Source organism: Trifolium pratense, linkage group LG4, assembly GCF_020283565.1.
Source record: "Trifolium pratense cultivar HEN17-A07 linkage group LG4, ARS_RC_1.1, whole genome shotgun sequence".
NCBI lineage: Eukaryota > Viridiplantae > Streptophyta > Magnoliopsida > Fabales > Fabaceae > Trifolium > Trifolium pratense.
This window is the reverse complement of record NC_060062.1, coordinates 12,643,982-12,666,050: the sequence shown is the minus strand read 5'-3', so window position 1 is coordinate 12,666,050 and position 22,069 is coordinate 12,643,982. Positions and strand designations below refer to the sequence as shown.

Genomic DNA, 22,069 nt, shown 5'->3' with positions numbered 1-22,069 from the left:
ACAATATTCTAACTGGTATTAGATTAGTCAAAATAAAAAAGAGAAAAAATCTAACTGGTATTAGAGGTAAGTACAGTGACTAACGATAAAAAAACAATTATACTTTGGAAAAATAAAGAAAATAGTGATCGTGTAAAAATACAATTTTTTTGCTGTTCATTTTTATCCTCTTGCATGTTAAGTAGCGAGTATGTAAAAACACAAAATTCTAGGAAAAAGCAGTTTGCAAGTTAACCGGTGCACACCAAAGACAGATATATAAACTCAATCCAAAGTTCAACTACGAACATTTTAACTACAACAACTTAAATATACACCATTGGAGCCGAAGTTAACTACAACAACTTAAATGTACTCATTTTAATTACTAATTTATATTCACAATGTGGTGAATCAATACTTAAAAATTTTTAGCTAAAGGAAGTATTCATATTTTAGTGTCGAACACTCTTTAAATATGACTGTCTATCCGATGAGGGGTACCTACCGGGAAAAAGTTATAATTGCTAAAAACTAATTTAAATTGTATTGAAAACTTAAAAATAGACTGTCTTCTTTAAATAATTTTTTTATAAAAATGTATTAATATATATTGTTATTATAGGATAAAGAGCTTATTATTTTAACACCGGGTCGTTGTTTTATGAAGGAGTAAAGATAAGATAATTTTCCCCAAAAATAAAAGGTTTAGTAACAAGAGACATGACATGTGAATAACTCAACCAAGTCAATGAAATAGTATTAGCTTTTAAATGGAGAGAAGATTGAAGCATTGTTAATCAAATAGTACCATATATATTGAATGAACCGTTTCAAACATGAACACAATTGAGCAACTGAATGCTGCAGCTCAAGCAGGTGATATAAATCTGCTCTACACAGTAATTCGGAATGGTCCATCGATTTTTGAGCGTATAGATTTGATACCATTAGTTGAAACTCCTTTATCGGTTTGCCTTTGAAATTATGAGGTTGAAACCTTCATTTGCTTTGAAGCTAAATGAGCAAGGATTCAGCCCTATCCATATTGCTATGCAAAACGGCCACATGACGATGGTGGTGTCTCGCTTTGTGAAAATCAATAAAGAACTTGTTCGAGTTCAAGGAAGAGAAGGCTTAACACCTCTTCATTATGCAAGTCAAATTGGTGAGGTTGAATTTATAGCTAACTTCCTCTTTGCTTGTCCTAATTCCATTGAAGACGTGACTGCGAGGGATGAGACTGCACTACATATTGCTGTTAAGAATGAACAGTTTGAGGCCCTTCAAGTACTTGTTGGCTGGCACAAGGCAAATTACAAGAAAGGTGCTAGAAAATTGGAATTCAAAATTCAAAATCAAAAGGATGAAGCAGGCAACACTATTTTGCACATTTCAGCACTAAGCAGGGAACCACAGGTAACCTCGTGCGATGACATGAAATCACATGTCTTAGAATATTTTTGTTTTAAAAATACATGAAAATTAATATGAAATGGAGGGAATAGCTGTAACATAAATGATCTCTAACAATGTGTATCTTTTATTTATAATTACTTCGTAGCACAGACTCGATTGTTGGTAAAGACTTTGATAAATTTGAATACAAAAAATTTGGAAAACAAAACCGCATTAGACATTGCAACAACTTCAGAGATCAAGAAAATATATATTATCCAGATCTAGAGCAAAATCTGGCTCACAATTCATTGATCCTAGCCCAATTCTCATTCACTGTGCCTTGAGCTAGGGGTGACAGGTTAGCTTTTGCTGCATACGAAATTGAAGCTGAACCACATTCTTTTAAAACGGTTCAATTTCAATCAACTGAAACACAGGTTAAAAAGTTGCTCCTCGGACATATCTCTTCTATCACGATGCATAAAAATGACCACTTTCTCCATAATCGAGGTGTTTGATCTTACTACGTATATATGCACGTGTGGGAGTATCATTAGTGACTTGTGAGCCGGGTTTTGCTCCAGCATTGAGTAATATTTTCTTAATGTCTGTGGTAGTTGCAATGTCTAATGCGGTTTTGCTCCAGCATTGATCTATATGATATAAACTTTCAATCCAACAGTGGATTTTGTAAAATTCGTATTCGTTATAATAAAATCACTAACTTGTGCACCGTGCACCATATGATGCACTTGTGCATGTTAGCCAAAGCCATATATATATATATATATAAGGAATTATTGAGTCAAAAACATTCCTTTTATTTAATTCCTCGTTGGCTCGGTTGACCCTAACAAACAAGTAACCCTTACTTACTCCCTCCGTCCCAAAATATAAGCAAAAAGAGGTCAACAAAAGTGAATGTATCTAGACTAAATTTTAAACAAAATTCATCAACTTTTGTTGACCACTTTTTGCTTATATTTTGGGATGGAGGGAGTACTTCTCTTTATTCCTCGAAATCTCTTTTGGCGTTTTCTTCACATTGTTCCCACTCTCACTCTGGTATCGTTTTCTTCACATTGTATTCATTTTTACTGATCCTTAATTGGAACCACTTGATGTGAACCGACCCCCGAATCAGATTAGACGGTCCAATGGGCTGAATATTAATGGTGAAAAAAAAAATGTATTCATTTTGTAGTCCTATAGTTTGATTTGAAATATGTAACTTCAATTTCAAGTCTCTAATTTTAAGGTTATATTACTATTGTTGTAGGTTTATAATGGCCTTTTTTGATGATGATGACGACAATGATGGTTATTTCACTCAACCCCCTTCCTTTAATGGTGAAAAATATTATGATTGGAAAGATAGAATGGTTTCTTTTCTTATGAGTTTCCATGATGATGCGTGGGAAGCCATAAAAGATGATCCATTTGTGCCCACTCATATTGTTGATGGCTTCACCAAAGAAAAACCAAAAAGCCAATGGACTGATGATGATAAGAAAATGGTTTCTCGCGAGGCAAGGGCTAAATACTTCATATTACGTACAATAAGTTATGAACAATATTGTATGGTTAAAAATTGTGCGTCTGTACAAGAAATGTCTGCCCAAAAAATGTGGAATAGGCTCCGAGATTACCATGAGGGAACCGGTGCTGCAAAAATTGAGAGGATCGATTCACTAACTTGCCAATCTGAGTGTTTTCGTATGAAACCTGGTGAGAACATACAAGATATGGAAAATAGGTTTTATGATCTTGTTAACCATCTTTTTTGAACAAGTCTTGTTAACCATCTTGCTTCATTCGGAATTTTTTTTCCTAATGTTGAATTGGTTTACAAAGTTTTGAGGAGTTTGAGTGGGAACTGGCGGCACAAGGTGAAAACTATAGAGAAATCGGAAAATCTCTCAACAATGCTCTTGAATACCTTGTTTAGAGAGCTTGAAGAACATGAGCAGGTTGAGTTAAAGGAAAATAACTTCAAGAAAGGAAAGATGGAACACAAGAAGAGAGGATCGTCTTCTACACGTATAATGCTTTGATTTAAAAAGTACTCCTTGTAAGTTGTAAGTGTATCGATCAAAATCTTGCACATATTGTACTGTTTTCTAGATCATCATAACTTGGGTGACATGTAAAACTTTATTGGTTTGCTTTACTTTACTTTCCTATTCAATTTAGAAATACTATTTAATCGATGATTTATATAATAGATATGTTATCTTCTAGGATGACAGGTGTAAGAATTGGCGACTACAAGCAGCGGCATTCGTACCAAGATGTTTGAGAGACTGTATTACTTGTGCACATGAGTTGGAGGAAATCAAAGTTATGATGGTGCTCTAGCCATAGCAAGATCATTTGTAAAGATTTTGGTAATTGATTTTTCTTCTTTTGGATTTGTCATGTTAAGGAATCAAATGCAGTGGAACAAAAAATGCTTATGATCAGTTGATCACTAAACTTGTTTTTATATTGAATTGGTATGTTTAAATGGTTATTGTGTATCATGTATCATCATATCGCAAAATGCTGATAATGTGATGTTGATAATCTTTAGACTTTAGAGAATTTAACTTAACGTTTTTGTTTTCAAATTTCCTACTGATTTTCTCCAGTAGTTCAATAATGTCACTTAATTTTATTGATTTTGTTCTTGGTATGCATTTATCAGTGTTTTCATTATGAACAAAACTAACTAGGCACAAGCTTTGCATGAACATTGTTGGCTCTAGATGGAAGATATCAGTATAACTGTTAAAAACCGATAAGTAAGCTGCTATTACAGACCTGTGAATTGTGATTCTGTGAAAGTATTACAATATGATAATTTGTGCTGCAGATCAATTATTTGAATATTTAACATTTATGTTTTTTATGACATGACAAGTAGTATGCAACTGCAGCAGAGAACAACAATTCTATCATTTTATTACCATTGATTCTTACTCTTCTAATCTAAGAGTCGAACTACTACTCATGAGAATCACTGTGAAATTGTCTACTTAATTATCATGCATGATTCGAGTACTAATCTTAAATTCTACTTCTACTAAAAGATTCATAAGCTAGTTTAGGGAACTGACCTTGTTAATTTGATCACCAAATAAGAAATTGTTGGAAATAGTGAGAATTTTTAAGCTTCTTCAATTTTTTCTAATCCTCCTTATTCCTTGCTTCTTGTCTTTATTCCACTCAAATTTCAGTCTCCTTCTAATCCTTGTTTGGAATATTCGTCAACTTGTGGAGTTTAATTAGGATGTGGTTTTTCATAATGTTTATAGGAATGTGCGAATCAATGTGTCGATGCATTAGCAAACCTCGGTTGTTCTATGGAATTGAGTTTTATGATTATTGAGAACTGTCCTCAATTTAGTTCTCTTTTGTTAGTTGATATGTTCAGGATCATTATCCCTCGTGTAGTTTGTTTTCCTTTTGGGCTTCAACCCTCTTTGTAATAAAAAATATATATTTTCTTTTGCCACCCTACCCATTTTCTTGTGCCCCTACGAATTTACCAAAATAACCTCGTCCGCTACTTAGGTAGCGGACACCCCCCAAAACACCCTACCTATATAACGTCTACTATTTAAGTAGCTGACGACATTTACAAAAACTTCTCATTTTTATAACGTCGGCTACTTAAGTAGCGGAAGGGTAAAATGGGAAAGACATGTGGCTTGCGAGAAACTGGTAGGGTGGTAAAAGAAAATCTCATAAAAAAAAGTAGTAAAGTGTAAACCCTTAAAAAATTTCTAAAGGATGCATTTACTTTTGATATACTGACACCGTAAACAAAAATTTACGATCTCAACAAATCTCAATCAAACACATGTGTGACTTTAGAAGTAATTATCATCAAATTCAAACATTTTTAATAATATGACAGAATTGTGGAGTAGTTCATCTATTTATTTGTCCCTAAACGTCAAAATTGTGTAGGGGACTGAAAACATATATATGGTTGAGTTGGGTCTTACTAATCTTATTCCCTGCCTTGCAGCCTTGCAGGTAAAGTTATGGGATGATGATTCATGCCTCTTTAACCCCTGTTGCAAGAATACTAAAAGAAGAAGAGAAAAAGGTTGAACAGAAACCATGATAAACAATGACAAGGAAAAATGCAAATCAATATTGAGATTATTGTTTGTGAATTCGACCAGTAGTGGTTTCAGTTACAGTTCTCATTAGCAGCAACTGTACCATCTATCCAACCCTGATGGTTGTTTGTGTTTCTCCTATTGCAACAATGTTTTATTTATGGTCTATTCAATTTCTTAGTAATGTGCATAAATCTATAGTCTCTAAAATGGACGAATCAACTTGAATTACAGCATAGAGCATGTCTATATTACCCGCTTCACCTGCAGCTTTCAGTTTATCAAGATTGGTTGTACTGTTCATGTTTGAAGCAGCAAGTCTTCTGCATGAAAAAATTTCAGTGACTATTGCAAGTAATACACCCCTTTCTCTGTTATTATTTCAACAACTATTCTTTCGGATCCTACCTACCTTGCAAAATATAAAAAAAATTGTTATAATCTAATATTTGATAAAGATGCAGACATCAGAATTTTATAAGGTTCTTTCTTCTAGGTAAGAAGCTTGCCTCCTTAGTTCCTCTTGGACAACTGTATTAAACAATGAGTTGGGTGTTTAAAACAATATTTTTTGTACAGAAAGAAAAACAAATATATATTTTTTGTATTTGATTGACTTGGTCTCAATTATTCACATGTCATGACTCTGATTCCCACACTTTTTGTTTCTGGTTCAAATTATTTTATGATCTTTACTTTTGTCTCTGATTTTTACCCCTTTTGTTTTTGGACCAAATTATTTATCCCAAATATTTTGATCTTAAAAGATCTTTGCTCACCAAAACACTTATCTTTCTTAAATCACTAAAATATAAAATAAAAATGCAACAATCATCATATAGCAACCCCATGTAGTTACTATCACTTATAATCCACACATATAGAGATATATATTTTCAATTTTAATACTACTCTTAGAGGAATTATTACAAACACTATATATGTACAACATTAATGACAACATCGGTAAACACTCACTACACCCAAAATTTCACACAACATCATCCAACCATATTACTTCAATATGAACAAGTTCCATTAATATCACAGGAACAAGCAAGAAAAGAGATAGTATATTCATTCAATTACATATTTTTATGTGATTGAGTGAGGGATGCTTACCTTCCCAAAACAAAATCCTATGCATTCTTCTTCTGCAATCCTTGAGCATGCACCAGAATCCTATGCATTCTTCCCAAAACAAGGTTCAACAATGCATCCATAATGTTCAATTTGAGCCCTAATACAATAATAATAATCCTCAGTCATATTCAAACAAATAACAACCTTTTATAAATCCTGCATGAGTACAATTACATCAGGAACTACCACTCCCCGATTCACCAATTTCATGAAACATATAACCAACATAAATATAATTCAAAGCTTTATAGTTAGAATATCAAATGTGGTAATACAACTCAAAATTCATAATAGCCTAACAATAAGTCTTATACTAAAGGAACCTAAAAACTAAAAAGCATTAATCGTTGCTGCCACCAAATGATCCACTTTCGTCCAAAGGTGAATTAGGCTCACTTGCATCCAAAGGTGAATTGGGCTCATTTGCATCCAAAGGTGAATTAGGCTCACTTGCATCCATAGGTGAATTAGGCTCACTTGCGTCCAAAGGTGAATTAGGCTCACTTGCATCATCAACTGAATGAATTAACAAAAGTAAAACACTTAGTTAAAATATTTAAAATTTGTAGCTATAGTACTACAGTCCAAACATCTAATGTTGCAAGAGTACAAGGAAATTAACCAATCATACACTTTGACAAATTGAGATATCTTGGAAGTTCAGTTAGCTTTTCTCGCTTAATAAGAGTTGAAGAAAGAACAATAAGCTCAAAAAGGGCAGGCAAAGGAGTTATCAGAAAAAGTAGAAAAGTAAAACAGACAACAAAATTTGATTAAACAAATAAGATATGTGAGATGAAAAAGTGTTAACACTTCTAATCTAAAAAAAAAAATCAATAGAGTATGGACCTGATACGCTCTAAGGCTAAGCATGTAAAGGATAAAAGATTTAGCAGTTTTCTTTAAAAAAAATGTAATTGGTCAAAATCCTATCAATCATCTCACTACTGAAATTGCTTATAGGCAGAGTGTGCCAAGTTCCAAACACTGCTATAAGTCAAATGAATTTCATTGATTAAATTTTGATTTGTCCACATTACAATAGTCTAATACTAAATCAGAACTATCCTATATCATATATAGTTAAACAAGATTAACCATTACAAACATATACTATCAAAATAAAGTCAAATTCACAGCTCAAATATAGTAAAAGTGACAATATAAATTGTATTTAAACATTATCAAAGAACAAATCAATCATAACCTCAAAAGTGAAATTGAAATGAAAGAATGATAGAAGAATTAAAAAAGGTAAAATCTATTATAAAAAACTTAACAGAATATAGACAATAGAATTATCCCGAAAGGTTTTCACTGCACCAAGAATCACTTTTTTTCACTTACATGCTATCAGATGTAAAGAATGAACTCTCCTAATCTGATTACCCCCAAGCTATCCCTTCTACCTAATCTACCTCTAGAGTCCTGACTTACATCATAAACCAGGCCGAGTGGCTGAAGAGAAAACAGATATCCCATTTGATTGTCACAAATAAGTGAGGCACAAAAACCATACTTGAAGCACATACACCAAAAAGATGTGAAGATAAACCAAAGATGCTCATAAAAAGTGGAAAATGCAGAAACAACCAAAGAACACGAACAACATCGAGCTAAACACCAAAACACAAGACAGCAGAACAAGCCACCAAAAACCAAATAGGGTAGTCGAAAGTTAAGACCCGAAAAAAACACCACAAAAAAATAGAAAGAGGAATGGCTGGCGAGAACAAAAATAAAGTTGCCTTCATCAATGGCAACCTATATGGCGGCATGTTGCCATCCTATCCTATGGTTATGCATCAAATCAAAATTTAGTATACAAGTCAACTACTCATAAAATGGGTCAATGTACTTGATCATTTAAGGATCACTTTTGCTCAACTTGTGCACCGAGACAAAGTTTATGGTCATCAAAGTTTTCTAGTTCAAATCACAAAATCTAGCAGTTGCACAGTAGAAACTAGTGAAATAACAGGAAGAATAGAGTAACTACTACTTACAAGGAACATCATAAACTGTAAGTTTACATGTTGATGAAGCCTTTGGACATAAGGATAATAGTCTTTCTAGTTCGAGGAAATTTCCACTGTTCCAGATTACCATGGTTTGTAAAACTCTTGCATTCTTCAAAATATATATTGCTAGCAAAAGCTCACTGTGAAGGCTTAAGAAGCTCAGAAGATGGCAAGATTTAAGGTGTAATGAAAGACATTGCGGAACAACATCCGGTTCCACCCAACTTTCTTTGTCATCTTTTCTAGTCCATGTTTCCTCGTTTGCGTCAGGCCCCTCCCCAGCCTGTTAATAATAACGCACATAAAAAAACAAAAAACAAAAAACCTAAAGGTATGTTATGAAAAGATAAATAAATCCTTAACGAACCTCGTCAATGCGAAGCTCTTGAAGCATAGGGCAGTATTTGAGAACTTGTACTAAAAAATTCCAACGATAGTTGAGAGAATTAATTTGCAAGTTGGTCAAATTATGAAAGGTAGGAATAACATCATTAAAGCAATGTACCTAAAATAAGTAGAAAACAAACTTTCAGAAATCATGGTAAAACTCCCAAAAGCAAGAAATAAGAATACAAGAATACTTCCTCCGGTCCTTTTTACAATAGACACTTCACCTTTCAAGATTCATTGAATAAATTATGTAACAACAATAAAGCAATCTGAAGTGGACTAAATCACCCACCACCAATGTTTCCAATTGGGGATCACAGAAAATAGTGGTTTGTTGACTTGTTCAAATCCCGTGACGCGACAGTGCTAAAGTGATCCTATAGCCGCTATTTCACAATATTTTGTACTAAATAGCATATCACGGAACAATAATGATTTCTTCAAATTTCGCTATGCAATAGCGCCGCTATTTAACAGCACTACCCATTACACTGCAATCAATGAAAGTTTGATGAAAGTTGAACTTTAACTTCAAAAGCAGTGGGAAAACTTAAAAATTATCAAAATAGTTCACTTTCAATTGTCTTCAATGGCAACCATTAAAGTAAAAAATAAACATGAGTTCCTTCACATGACCCTAGTTGGTCCTGTTTTGCTCACACAACATAATCGAAGACAAAAGATAGAAAGCAAGACGACAATGATAACCGTGACTTTGCAATTACCAAACTGAGAAAAGTCACACCAAACATAACAAAACTATGAGGGTGTGCAAAGGAGTGCTTGTGTGTAACAAATATTCCGTCTCATTAACTGTCTTTTAAGTTACTAATTTCCAATGCAAAACCTGTGTTAAGACTATAATACCGTTGTAACTATTTAAATAAATAAGGGTAATATTGGAATACGTAAATAAATGCTTTAATGAAATTCTAAAACGATAAATAACGTGAGACAAAGAAATATTTCAAAATGACACTTAATATGAAAAAGTGGGAATATTGCTAACCTCATTCGTTGAATTCACCACAGCATCTATCTCAAGGTTCCAAGGATCCCCTCTCCACAAATATATCCGCGAATTTATTTCATGGTCACCAGGAAACCTACACACCGAACCACCTGCACCACTCCCAGTTCCTGATTGGAACGCCAAAGGATCTCTATTGTCATTCTCTAATGAATGTTCAGCATCAATCCACCTTGGAACTTGATCTAATGTAACAACAGAGTCCTCCTCACTGTCATTAGGCAATCCACCTCGAGGTGTGGCTGACGAAGCAGCCACTGGCCTATACATTTCAGGGACTCTCATCAACAGCAGTATTGTTCTGCTGAAGTTTATTAGAAGTATTGAGTGTGATCCAATCATGTTTTAGATACATAGATGAATGAAACAGCAACAGTATTATTAAGCAAAGTTGAGCTTTTATCCCTTAGTTTTCTAATGGAAGAAAGCTTTCCTCAAAAATAACCTGTATTGAGTACATTACAATAATCCTCATATGCCAACATTTCAGGCTTGAAAAAAATTGACAATAGTGTTCTCTCCTAGTCCAAATACTGCTAAAAAAAGTTGATATATTTTTCCTTTCAAATCCATCAGGCTCTTGAATTCTAAATATACAACCATGGTACCTAGATTTTTTTAAACCATCACTACATTATCATTCTAAGGCATGAGTACAAATCATTTTCTTATCCTCCTCTGATTTGAACAGCAAGGACCTTTGATGACCTCATAACTTAAACTAGACCAAGTAGCGAGTAAATTATATTTCCACCTAAAAAAAGGGCACTCCAATTTCTCAAAAACCATGTTCTGATTTCAGTCTGTAATATCAAAACAAAGCTTAGCCTCATCCCAAGGTCCATTGATCTCAAACTTGTATTCTTGAATCCTTATAAGCCAGTAAGGGCAGACCAAGTTGACAAAAACCAACAAACTAAGTAGCACCACAAATAGCAAGCGATGAAGTGTGTACACAAAACTTAATGTCATGATCATCAAACTAAAAGAAAAGCATAGGTGTAAACAGAACGAATACTTTTTAATACAGTACGTAACCAGTGGAGCGAAAAGGAAAACCTGCAAAGAGAATAACATGATGGCAAACACATGTAATCTTGATGGAAGACAGGAAGCAATAAAAACCGACGCGACTACAGAAGCATTTACGGATATACAACTGGTTAATGCAGGATTCTTGAGAACACCTGGGGCTTTGATGGTGGATTCTGAATAGTCATGCAGGAAAAGGTGAATTATGAGAAGTGATACAGTTACTGCTCCAATGGAATCTGAACTGATAGACCTTGTAAGAGTTTGGTAGATGGGAGCCAAAACATATAAGCCAGTAATGAAAAATGAGATATTTAGGGCATGATGAAGGAGAAGACTAAGTGAAAGCATTTCTTGAGTAAAAAGGAGAATTAGAAAGCCTGAAACAAGAAGACTTATATCAATTAACAAGAGGGAATTTTTATCAAGAGAGGATGAAAGTGTATAAGTCCAGACCAAGACAACAAGAGCAACAATGCATAAATATTCAGAAATGGAAACCGAGTCCAGCATAACCTTTAGCATGTCCCTTTTTACAACACTGGCATTCATGACCATTCCTTCAAGAAAGGTTTCATCAGTATGATTGTCATCATATCCAGGTTGCATACCGCCATATGCCACTTTTCTCCATTTGGGTCGAGGTGGAGATGAATTACTACCAGCAAAATTAAGATCCATTGTAATAACTTTTTTAATTCCAGATGAGCCTGCAGGATCAAATTTACTATATGTCAAGATCTACTATTCCTCTGCTGCATCAAATATTGGGCATACACAACCAGTGGTAGGATACATCATACTTTAATTGTACTATCCAGTGTCTTCCAATCATTCACATTTAGATCAAATACATCTCGAAACTGTTAAGAATAAAAGATGATAAAATTTCATAAATATGAGGGAAAATGAAACTCCACAAAGAAAATGCAGTAGCAGTCAAAACTTCATAAGACAAGACTATAAAAATCAAGCTTTTAACATTATATTATATAAAAATCAAAACACAGAAGATTAATACTCTTTAGCCCTGTTTGGATAAACTACTTAATAAAGTGCTTATAGAACCCTAACTAGATATGTAAAATTCTAAAATAAATTCTAAGAGTAACCCATTTCTTGAATTATCATTTTCTATGCATTAACCAAATGACAAAAAAAAAAAAAAAAACAGAACAAAATTAACCTAATCCTAGAATTATCAATGTGATATGAAAAATTAAGATATTTATATAAATGAAAAGGGAAAAGCTTAATTTACCTGGAATTGAGGGATGAATGAGAGAAAAATGAATAAGTAGTGTTATCGCAGGTTCCACGGGACGAGAGGATGAGCTTGCAAAACAGAAAAATGAAATTGTTGTATTTTTTCTGGGTCGCATTTGTTTAATATCAAATCATCTATAGTAACAATTAGGCTTAACTATACATTTGATCCCTTACGTTTATTTTAGGTTTCAATTTGGTCCCTTACGTTTAAAAAGTATCAATTTGGTCCCTTACGTTTATTTTAGGTTTCAAGTTGGTCCTTTCCGTCAATTTTGTCACATGTGGCAGTCAATTTGCATACGTGGACTGACACGTGGCACTTGGACACGCTGACACGTGTACTATTCAAACGGTGTTAGTGACAAAACTAACGGAAATGACTAACTTGAAACTTAAAATAAACGTAAGGACCAAATTGATACTTTTTAAATCTAAGGGACCAAATTGAAACCTAAAATAAACGTTGGTTACGACCATAAAACTGACATATACCTACGACCATAAAACTGTAGGTATAGATGGTTACTTAGCTACGGAGTTTCGTGGCTATATAATTTTTTTTTAAAATTATATTGCCACTATTGATGCACGCTGAGTTCCCACTTCCATTGCTTTTGTTTTTCTCCCAAATCACTGAAACCCTAACTTTATCAAAATCTCACATGCTCCCGTTTCACCTCATCTCGTCGAATAGATCTGACACCACGAATTCTTGAAAATTCCTCAATCAAAATTCCGATTCTGTGCTTTTCATTCCCCTGCAGATTCACTTTCTCAAAATATGGATCCCTCATTACTCTATGACCAGCTCAAGGTTCGTCATTTCTTTCTCATTATCACTTTATTCAATGTTAAATTTTGTGTGTCATCGTCAAAATGCAAATTTTTTGGTTTTAGTTGTGATGGGTTGTGTTTGTTTGAATCTATTAGGCTGCAGACCCGTTTTTTCTGCTAGCTGGTCCCAATGTGATTGAATCAGAGGAGCACATTATGCGAATGGCTAAGCATATCAAGACTATTTCATCTAAGTATGTTATTTCTTTTAATTCTTATGTCTTTTTTTTCTTCATAAATGGTAGATGAATGTGATGATCAAATGGAAATTCTTTAGATCATTAATAATGTAGGTAGGTAGGTAGGTGGAGTTGTCAAATATCTATTTGTTGTTTGTTGATTTCACAATGAAAATTCTTTAAGGGTCTGTTTCGATTGACTTATCTGAGCTTATCGACTGGCATAAGCACTTGAGAGACTGCTTTCGAGAGCTTATGGAACCAACTTAAGAACATGTCCATAAGCTCTTTAGAATAGCTTATGAAAATAGTTTATAACTTATATTAAAATCATTTGACTTTATTTTATCTTTTGCTATAGAAATAACTTACACATAAGCGCTTATATGATAAGCGCATAATTAGGGTGTTTATCCAAACATGGCCTAAGTAAATGTTTCACAACTCATCTTAGGCAGTAGGTACTTGGAAAAAACGAGGTTTCTTGTTGTGTAAAACTCTTAAGTTTGAAGGCAACTGCTTTGTAATCTTTTGGATGAAATTGAACATTTCTTACTCCCAATTTGAAGTAAAAGACTTAGTTTTGATCCATTGTCGGTGTAAAAGTTTTCAACACTATCATCATTCAAAAGCATATGATAACTTCATGAGTTGAGATCTCATAATCTTAAACATGAAATGTACAAGGTTGCATGGTAATGTGAATTAACTAGTAAAGTAAAATGGTTAGTAGATTTGACATTTGGCTGTATCTTTATTGACAGCTAACATGATCTTGAGTATATATGAATCTTTCAGATTTGGAATTCCATTGGTTTTCAAATCAAGCTTTGACAAAGCTAACCGGACATCATCAAAATCATTTCGTGGCCCGGGGATGGTTGAGGGATTGAAGGTTCGTATTTCTAACACTTAATTGTCATAACGCAACTTTGTAGTTTGCATCTTGAGGTTTCTAGTTGTTATAATTATCTGATAACATGTGACAGACCGGTGTTTTTCTAGAAAGTTTTCATGACTTGTGTTATGCATGTGCAATAGAATATTGTATGATACTGACACAAGAGGTACTTTCACCATTTACATGCCAATAGTGGATCGTCGTAATATTGTCCTAGAAAAAAAATACCATAATAACACTATTAAAATTTAAAGCCATCTAGTATGTTTGTTTGACATGTAAATTGCTTCATAACCATGTTTAATTATGTCTGTCCGTGAGGTGTCGGCTCAGTAGTAAAAGCTTGACTTTGTAGCCTCAAGGGGCAATGTTCAAATCTCGTCGAGGACAGTTGTAAAATGGTCATTAGTGCCACCTAATTAATAATAATTTCTCCTTCTCCAATTTCTTAAAAATGTTTAACTATGTCTATATGACAGAATTTTGCACTGGATTAAGCTCTTTTGTCTTAGTTAAATGACTTTCCTTCCCTAATTTACTGTTTTCCCTCAGATACTTGAGAAGGTTAAAATAGCTTACGACCTCCCTATAGTGACAGATGTGCATGAGGCCATCCAGGTAAAATCATTTTAACTTTTCCAAAATATAAACTTATTCGTTCAGATTTATTTTTTATAGAACTCATATTCAATAACCTTATTTTCCGACATATACTTGCATGGGAAGTGCAGCAATAATATATCAGATTCCGACTCCTTATCTTCCTTTGACACGTTTATCTTTTCTTTGGCCAGTGTGAACCAGTTGGCAAAGTTGCAGATATCATTCAGATTCCAGCATTCTTATGTCGCCAAGTAAATATTTATCACATTGAAATTTCAATATCCATCATAGTTCGGTTGGATCGCTGCAAATTTAATAACTGTGCTACATCATATCGTTTATTTTGCTTCTAATGGCAGACAGATCTTCTAGTTGCAGCAGCCAAAACTGGGAAGATTATCAATATCAAGAAAGGCCAGTTCTGTGCTCCTTCGGTTAGTATTTCCAATTTCATTGCTTACAAATTTATGACTTATTATTAACAAAATTAAGAATGACTTAAGCTTCAGAATAATGTTCCCTGTTTTAACATTATTTATATGATTCTTAACTTTCACGAATACAGGTGATGACAAATTCAGCGGAAAAGGTTCGGTTAGCTGGAAATCCTAATGTGATGGTTTGCGAGAGAGGAACAATGTTTGGCTATAGTGAGTTGATAACATCTTTTTTGAGGTCTTCTGTATGTTTTCAATTTCTCAAGCTCCTTGCAGTGTTGCATGATATCATGTGATGCTAGTTATTTCTATGTCCGACCTCAGAACTCTGTGTATCTGAGGTTGAACTTTGGCATAAAATTGCAATCAATGAAATGAATCTCCCGATGTCTTTCTGATTGATTAAATTACTTTTCCTTTTCATATAGATGATTTAATTGTTGATCCACGTAACCTGGAGTGGATGAGAGAAGCCAATTGTCCTATTGTAAGTAAATATTTCTTTTATAGTATACTTCTCTGTTAGAAAAACTGTTTGAATCTATGTATCCTTTCTTATTCAATTAAATGATAAATTTGAGAAGAGCACCAAGCTGTTAACACCTTTCACTATGGTAGAAGTTGCTTCAATTGCTTGCTTACGTGGCATCTTCTCTGAAAATATCACATCTCTCCCCAATTGTCCTATTCCAATTTCATTTCTTACAAATTTATCAAAACGTATCCATAATTTAAAGAGTTTTTTCTTTCTCTTCCTTCTTTATCTAAAAACCCTATAATTTCAACATGCCTATTGATAGTAATGAGATCGAACACCATTCTTCACTATGCCCTTACTAAAGACTATAGAGAACTATTCTTAAGCAGCCTTTTGGCATTGGTCTAAGTATCCCCATAGTAAAGTTTATTTTGCCACTATTTCTCTTTATATGCTGTTTATTTTCTGGAAAACTCAAAATTATGGAATTTTGTCTCAGGTAGCTGATATAACCCACTCACTACAACAACCTGCTGGAAAGAAGGTGTGTTTAATATTGTTAATTCTCATGTTTATTTGGCATCAACATGGTTTTGCAACCTTTTTATGTTCATTATCTTAGCCTGTGATGCTTCTGAAAATCACAAAAGAGTATTGCTCAAATGTTCGCGGTGACAATAACTTAAAATATGTGGCTTGAAGTTATATAATTTTGTATGTTGTTTTATCTGTACCTTGGAGTCTCGCATGATCTTCAAGTATATTTACCTTTTTTTCTGAAGTTAAACATGATTTCATTAACCAACAGCCGAGACACAGCCACTAAAAGTATATTTACATTGAATCCAACTATCAAATCTGACTTCTTCGATTCCAGTTTTTAAATAACTTTCTCAAAATGTTACTCTTGGTTGGGATTAACATTATACTTTCATCTACAGTTGGATGGAGGAGGTGTTGCAAGTGGAGGTCTTCGAGAACTAATACCTTGCATTGCAAGGACATCAGTCGCAGTTGGAGTGGATGGGATCTTCATGGAGGTACAAACAATAATTAGGCCTATTATAATTTACTAGTTTTGTTATAAACAAAAGTGTTTGAGGGTAAAATTCTATAATAAATTGACCATGCTTGTGAGTCCAAAAGTGTTTTGCTAAAAGATATTTTGGGTTTTCAGGTGCATGACGATCCGCTGAATGCACCAGTAGATGGTCCAACACAGTGGGTGAGTTGTTGCTTATAGTTGTTCGAATTTATAAACACGACTTCTTTAACACGTGTTTTCCTTTGAATGCACTGTATATTTATTATCAAATAGAGTGTTTAATGACGTGTACACAAAATCACCTTATTTGACAGCCTTTGCGCCACTTGGAGGAATTACTTGAAGAGCTTATTGCTATATCTGTAAGTTATTGCTGGAAATTTATGATTCTAGGTTGCATAATGTATTAAGTTTTCATATTATAGAATAGAAAAACTGATTTTTTTAACCATGTATTCTGTCATTAAAGATATTAATGAACATCATTTTATGATAAATTTTCAATCCATACTGTTATTCTGTGGTGATCAGGAGGTTGGTCGATGAATGATCGATGAAATTGGTATGTCAAAAAAGATAGGTTCTTTCTACCTCTTAGGTTAATGTCGTGTCTGTTTTAATAATTAAGTCGATAAGATAAAAAAAAACTCAAATATAATCAGAATCCATACCAGAAGATAGCCCCCATGTATAAGCCAGAGAACGAATGTTTTCTAATGTATAGAGTACGGTGCACGCATAGACAAATAATTTGAATGTTCTGTTCTGCTTTCAGTTTTGAGTCTGTATATTTGATTTAACTCCAGCTTGATTAATTGTAGAGGGTAAGCAAAGGGAAGAAGCCATTTAAGATTGATCTCACGCCGTTTCGTGAATAAGAAGAATGGTAAGAAATGCTTTGTTTTTCTCTTTTGTGTTTTAGTTTCTCCAGCTAGTTAACAATCCTTATTTTTTTACTTTTTGATCATTGGAAGGATGTTCTTCAAACCATCAAAAGGATTGAAAAGCAAATATTTTGCATAGTTACGTGAAATGAAGCATTCAATTAATTATTTTTTTGTGTCAAAAAAGAAGTTTTTATTTTATTTTTTTTGTGTGTCTGCAGGTGATGATTGAGCTATTCTGAATATAAGTCCCTCGGCATTGTGCTTTTAAGATTTTTCAAGCTTGAATTCAAAACTATCTTCATTTTGTTGCAAAGTTCAAGCTCCTCCTCATAAGAAAGACTGTTTATTCTAAAAACCGATGTTTGTCATGTAGTGACACTAACTGATGTTTGCACCAATAATGTTGTAGGCTTAACCTTGTTAGTTAACTAAAGTTGAGGCAAATAAGTATAAGATATAGGTGGATTATTTGTTATGTCTCTTGTTAGTTAAATTATATTTGTACTTTAATTAGGGCTCGTTTGGCCCAGCTTTTTTTAGAGTTTATGCAAACAGCTTATGAAATTTTTATATATTATTATAAGTTTGTCAAGGTAGTTTATGATAAAATAGCTTATAAAATTACAATTTTCACTAGTGTGAATTTATAAAATAGCATAAAACCTAATTTATATTGCATAAGCTGTTTGCATAAGCTCTAAAAAAAGCTGGGCCAAACGGACCCTTAATTTATATATGAACTAAGGTGAAAAGCTTCATTGATTTTGATTATGAAAAGCTTCTTTGTAAGCCAACTTTTTAAAATATAGGTAGATTATTGATTATGTAAGTATAGTAATACTTTTTAATTTGGGCAAGTAGCTTAGTGGCTAGAAATTCACCCCTTGAGGTGAGTAAGTGGAAAATTTTGGGTTCGAACTTCGGTCCTTGCATATATTTTGGGTTCGAACTTCTCATTCTCTTCTTCCATTTTCTGATTGTTAGGTTTTTAATCTTTCTGATTTCTCTAGATTTGATTAGAGGTTGTTTTTCATTCTCATTTTCTATTGATTGTGATTTATGTGTTTTGGTTGTTGTAATTGCTTTCCTTCTCTTAGTTTTATATTAGTGATTTTCTTGATGTGCCTGAATTGAAATTTAGTTCCTATGCTTTATGGTGAATTCAAATTGAACTATGGCGAATGATTATGGAAAACTCATTAAAATGATGGCTTAAGTGCAGAATAAATCAGAATTTTACAAAGTATAGGAACAAAGTGTCTCACCGGGGACTTTCAAGCAAGGTTATCAAAACCGGTCGGTCGGATCGTGAACCGGTCATGAAAACGGCTTGATTTTGAGCAAAAAACGGATAGAAAACCGACTGGCAAAAAAACGCGTGACCGGGATCGAACTGGTCGGGACGGTTCAAGCGGTTTTGCAGATTTTTTTTTTTTTTTTTAAAAAAAACAGGGCAAGACGACATCGTTTTAACTTTTTTAAAAAAAAAAATCTGAAACAAAACAACGACGTCGTAGGAATAGGAAAATTTTTTGTTTTCCATCTGTTTTTCATTTGGTTTGAATTATATATTTTATTTTATTTTGACTTGTGATATTTTATCATTTTAATATGTGAAATTATGAAATATTGAGTAATTATTCATATATTTTTATTTATATATTAATTAAAATATATATTTAATTAAAAATGGTTTGACCCCGATTGAACCAAGTCCGACCAATTGAAGCTTGAACCGGTAAGCTCGCAGGTTCGATGATCGGTCCGATTCTGACAACCTTGCTTTCAAGTAAGAGGAGTTTTAAAATGAGAAGGTGAGAGGAATAAATAATGACCATTAGATCAAATTGTAAGGTACAGATCAAAAGCTCAACCTGAAATTAATTGCACATGAGGATGATGTTTTTCCTATGTCTTCTTCATCTCTCTCAAGCACAAACGCCATTTGCGTGCTACTTGTATTCTTCCCTGCTATCTACCAAGAAACTAGCAGTGTAATTAGTGTGACTGATCTAATCTAATTTATATGCTGCAAAATAGCAGTGTAATTGTGGTACGGAGGGAGTATCTACCAAGAAAATAGCAGTGTAATTGGTGTGACTAATCTAATCTAATTTATATGCTGCAAAATTGTAACACGGAGAAGATGACCCACAAGCATGACATGACACACATTTTTGCTGCTGCTTGGATTAGGTCGGCAACTCTTACCACCACAAATCTCTAAATCAACTGTACCCGCCACAATTCAAATTAATCACTTTTTTTATAATTATTAAAATCATTTTTTATGTTTTTAAAAATTATATTAAACAGTTTTTTTTATGTGATTTCATATTTATATGATAGTTCAATTGTTAATTTGACCCAATACTTCAAATTCAATTAATTATCCACTATTTTATGACAAACAAAATAAAAGTTGATTATTCTAAAATTAAACTATATATATTACTTAAAATAATACTCTACTTATAACGAAAGACTTGAAATCATCAATAATAGGCTATGAACTAAAATTTGCACTAATACTTAAACTAATATGTGTAACGAAAAATTTACAGTTATCAATAAAACCTCATATTGTTTACGAAATTTACGGTCATCACTAAACTATTTACACTACAAAAAATCTTATATTGTTAACGAAATTTTTTGGGAGCTTTAAGCCCTCAAAAATTTGTTATTGAGGGCCCTGGGCCGCCAAGAAGTGGCACAATTTTTCAAAAAGTCCCACAAACATGTTATTGAGGGTTGTGGGCCGTCAGGAATGCATGACCTTTAGGAATTATTGGCGGTCTAGAGCCGCCAATAATTGTAGACCCAGAAATTCAAACTTCTATTTCCCTCTTCTCCTCTATATATTAATTAAACTTCAATTCATTTTTACAATTTCATTCTCACTCTAAACTTCTCCAACTTCTCTCTAAAATTTCATATTCTTCTATCTTTGAATTTTTTTTTCATACTTTTCAAGTTTTTTCCTTCTTTTTTTTTATCAAAAATATTTTCCTTCTTTTTCCTTCTTTTTTTTTATCAAAAATATTTTCCTTCTTTTTCCTTCTAAAGAAGAGAGAAATATGTTAGAAAAATATTTTAAAAAAAATGTTTGTTTTAAAGAATAGAGAAATATTAATTTTAAGTAAAAATCTTTAAAATTAAAAGAGTAGAGAAAAATCAAATTTTTTAATTATTGCTATATTTTGTTTAACTTAAAAAAAATAGTAAAATCTTTATTAATATAAAGCAAATTTAATGTTATCACATATTTGGTTTGTTTGATAACACCAAGCAATTACAATAGGTAGAAACAATATGCTTCATTATTCATTTAGGGGAGTTTTACCACCAAATTCGGACAATATCAAAACTAAAATAGAAGAACGTATTACATTAGCTAAACAGGACGTTCTTGAGATTTTGGGTGATTATATCAATATTTAAAATTTCACATGAAATATATTTGTTAGAGTATCTCTGATAGCTTTTAATTCTTCAAATAGATTTCACTATCAAGATCATAAGAGTTTAAACCTATTTTAAAATTTATTTATATTAATTATATAATTTATTTATTTTAACACGCACGCACGCACACACCCAACTATACACACGTGCGAGCACGCATACACACACAAACACACTAAGCATAAAAAAATTTGGTGCCCTTAAAATTTTAGTACCTTTTTTTTTTTTAAGAAGCTAAATTAGTCCACCCAAATTAACGTCAGAGAGAATCGAACCTCAAACCTCAAAAGGAGCACATGAAGGAGCACTCTTCTCGAACATACTCTGAAATCCCCCACAACTAAATGTAATGGGTTCACACATAATAAACATGTTATAAATAAACTATATATCTGGTGGACTTAGAATTTCATTGAATACGCAATTGATTTGCTGATATCATAATGTCTTCTAATTTCATTCTCTTCTCACGGCAAATGGTGATTTGGATCTTAATCTTCGTAGGACTAGCATTGGCTCCTTCATGTTCTTCTTCAGTACCAAATAACACACACTATTACAAAAGTACTCCAACCAGAGAATCTCCTCCTCCATATCATTCTTCACCACCTTACTATCCAATTCCAATTCTTAAAAAGGGAAGAAAAAGCCTCCACCAACTCCTCCACCACCTCCACCATCACCACTTGTTACACCATTTGACTATTTTAAGTTGGCTGAGACATGGCCAACATCATTTTGCTTGGTTGAAAATGGTGTCAATCCACCACCATCACCCGTAATGCAGTTCACATTACACGACCTTTGGCCGTCGAACAAAACCAATCCTCAATTTTCAACAAAGCAAAATGATGTTGGCC

General features: G+C 33.2%; 2 protein-coding genes across 7 annotated transcripts; one reads left to right on the top strand and one right to left on the bottom strand.

Moving 5' to 3' along the window:
- Positions 1–4,334: 4,334 nt before the first annotated feature.
- On the bottom strand, positions 4,335–12,532 carry LOC123924563 (phosphatidylinositol N-acetylglucosaminyltransferase subunit C-like). Of its 6 annotated transcripts, XM_045977509.1 has the most exons (6): positions 12,370–12,489; positions 10,056–11,971; positions 9,024–9,161; positions 8,642–8,939; positions 6,615–7,151; positions 4,335–5,900 (listed from the first exon to the last, which is right to left on the bottom strand). In XM_045977509.1, exons 2-5 carry the CDS (start codon positions 10,416–10,418, stop codon positions 6,976–6,978), a joined length of 975 nt encoding a protein of 324 aa, XP_045833465.1. In that variant the 5' UTR covers positions 10,419–11,971; positions 12,370–12,489; the 3' UTR covers positions 4,335–5,900; positions 6,615–6,975. The 6 variants fall into 6 exon arrangements, with proteins under 6 accessions (XP_045833465.1, XP_045833466.1, XP_045833463.1 ...); XM_045977510.1 differs by lacking the exon at positions 12,370–12,489 and having other exon boundaries at positions 9,024–9,073; positions 10,056–10,156; XM_045977507.1 differs by lacking the exons at positions 8,642–8,939; positions 9,024–9,161 and having other exon boundaries at positions 4,335–5,904; positions 11,136–11,818; positions 12,370–12,532.
- Positions 12,533–12,905: 373 nt separating this feature from the next.
- LOC123924785 (2-dehydro-3-deoxyphosphooctonate aldolase) lies at positions 12,906–18,280 on the top strand. Its single transcript, XM_045977755.1, has 14 exons — positions 12,906–13,191; positions 13,308–13,405; positions 14,189–14,285; positions 14,844–14,909; positions 15,086–15,145; positions 15,254–15,328; positions 15,460–15,544; positions 15,760–15,818; positions 16,309–16,353; positions 16,751–16,849; positions 16,987–17,034; positions 17,169–17,216; positions 17,676–17,740; positions 17,960–18,280. Exons 1-13 carry the CDS (start codon positions 13,159–13,161, stop codon positions 17,730–17,732), a joined length of 870 nt encoding a protein of 289 aa, XP_045833711.1. The 5' UTR covers positions 12,906–13,158; the 3' UTR covers positions 17,733–17,740; positions 17,960–18,280.
- The last annotated feature ends 3,789 nt before the right edge of the window (positions 18,281–22,069 follow it).

Bases quoted from the DNA above. Each gene is read 5' to 3' on its own strand.
- LOC123924563 (XM_045977505.1), bottom strand. From the start codon at position 12,490: ATGCGACCCAGAAAAAATACAACAATTTCATTTTTCTGTTTTGCAAGC. The intron at 11,819-12,369 runs GTAAATTAAGCT...TTGATCCTGCAG, and splicing joins CATTCATCCCTCAATTCCAG to GCTCATCTGGAATTAAAAAA.
- LOC123924785 (XM_045977755.1), top strand. From the start codon at position 13,159: ATGGATCCCTCATTACTCTATGACCAGCTCAAG. The intron at 13,406-14,188 runs GTATGTTATTTC...TGAATCTTTCAG, and splicing joins ATCAAGACTATTTCATCTAA to ATTTGGAATTCCATTGGTTT. The intron at 15,819-16,308 runs GTAAGTAAATAT...ATTTTGTCTCAG, and splicing joins GAGAAGCCAATTGTCCTATT to GTAGCTGATATAACCCACTC.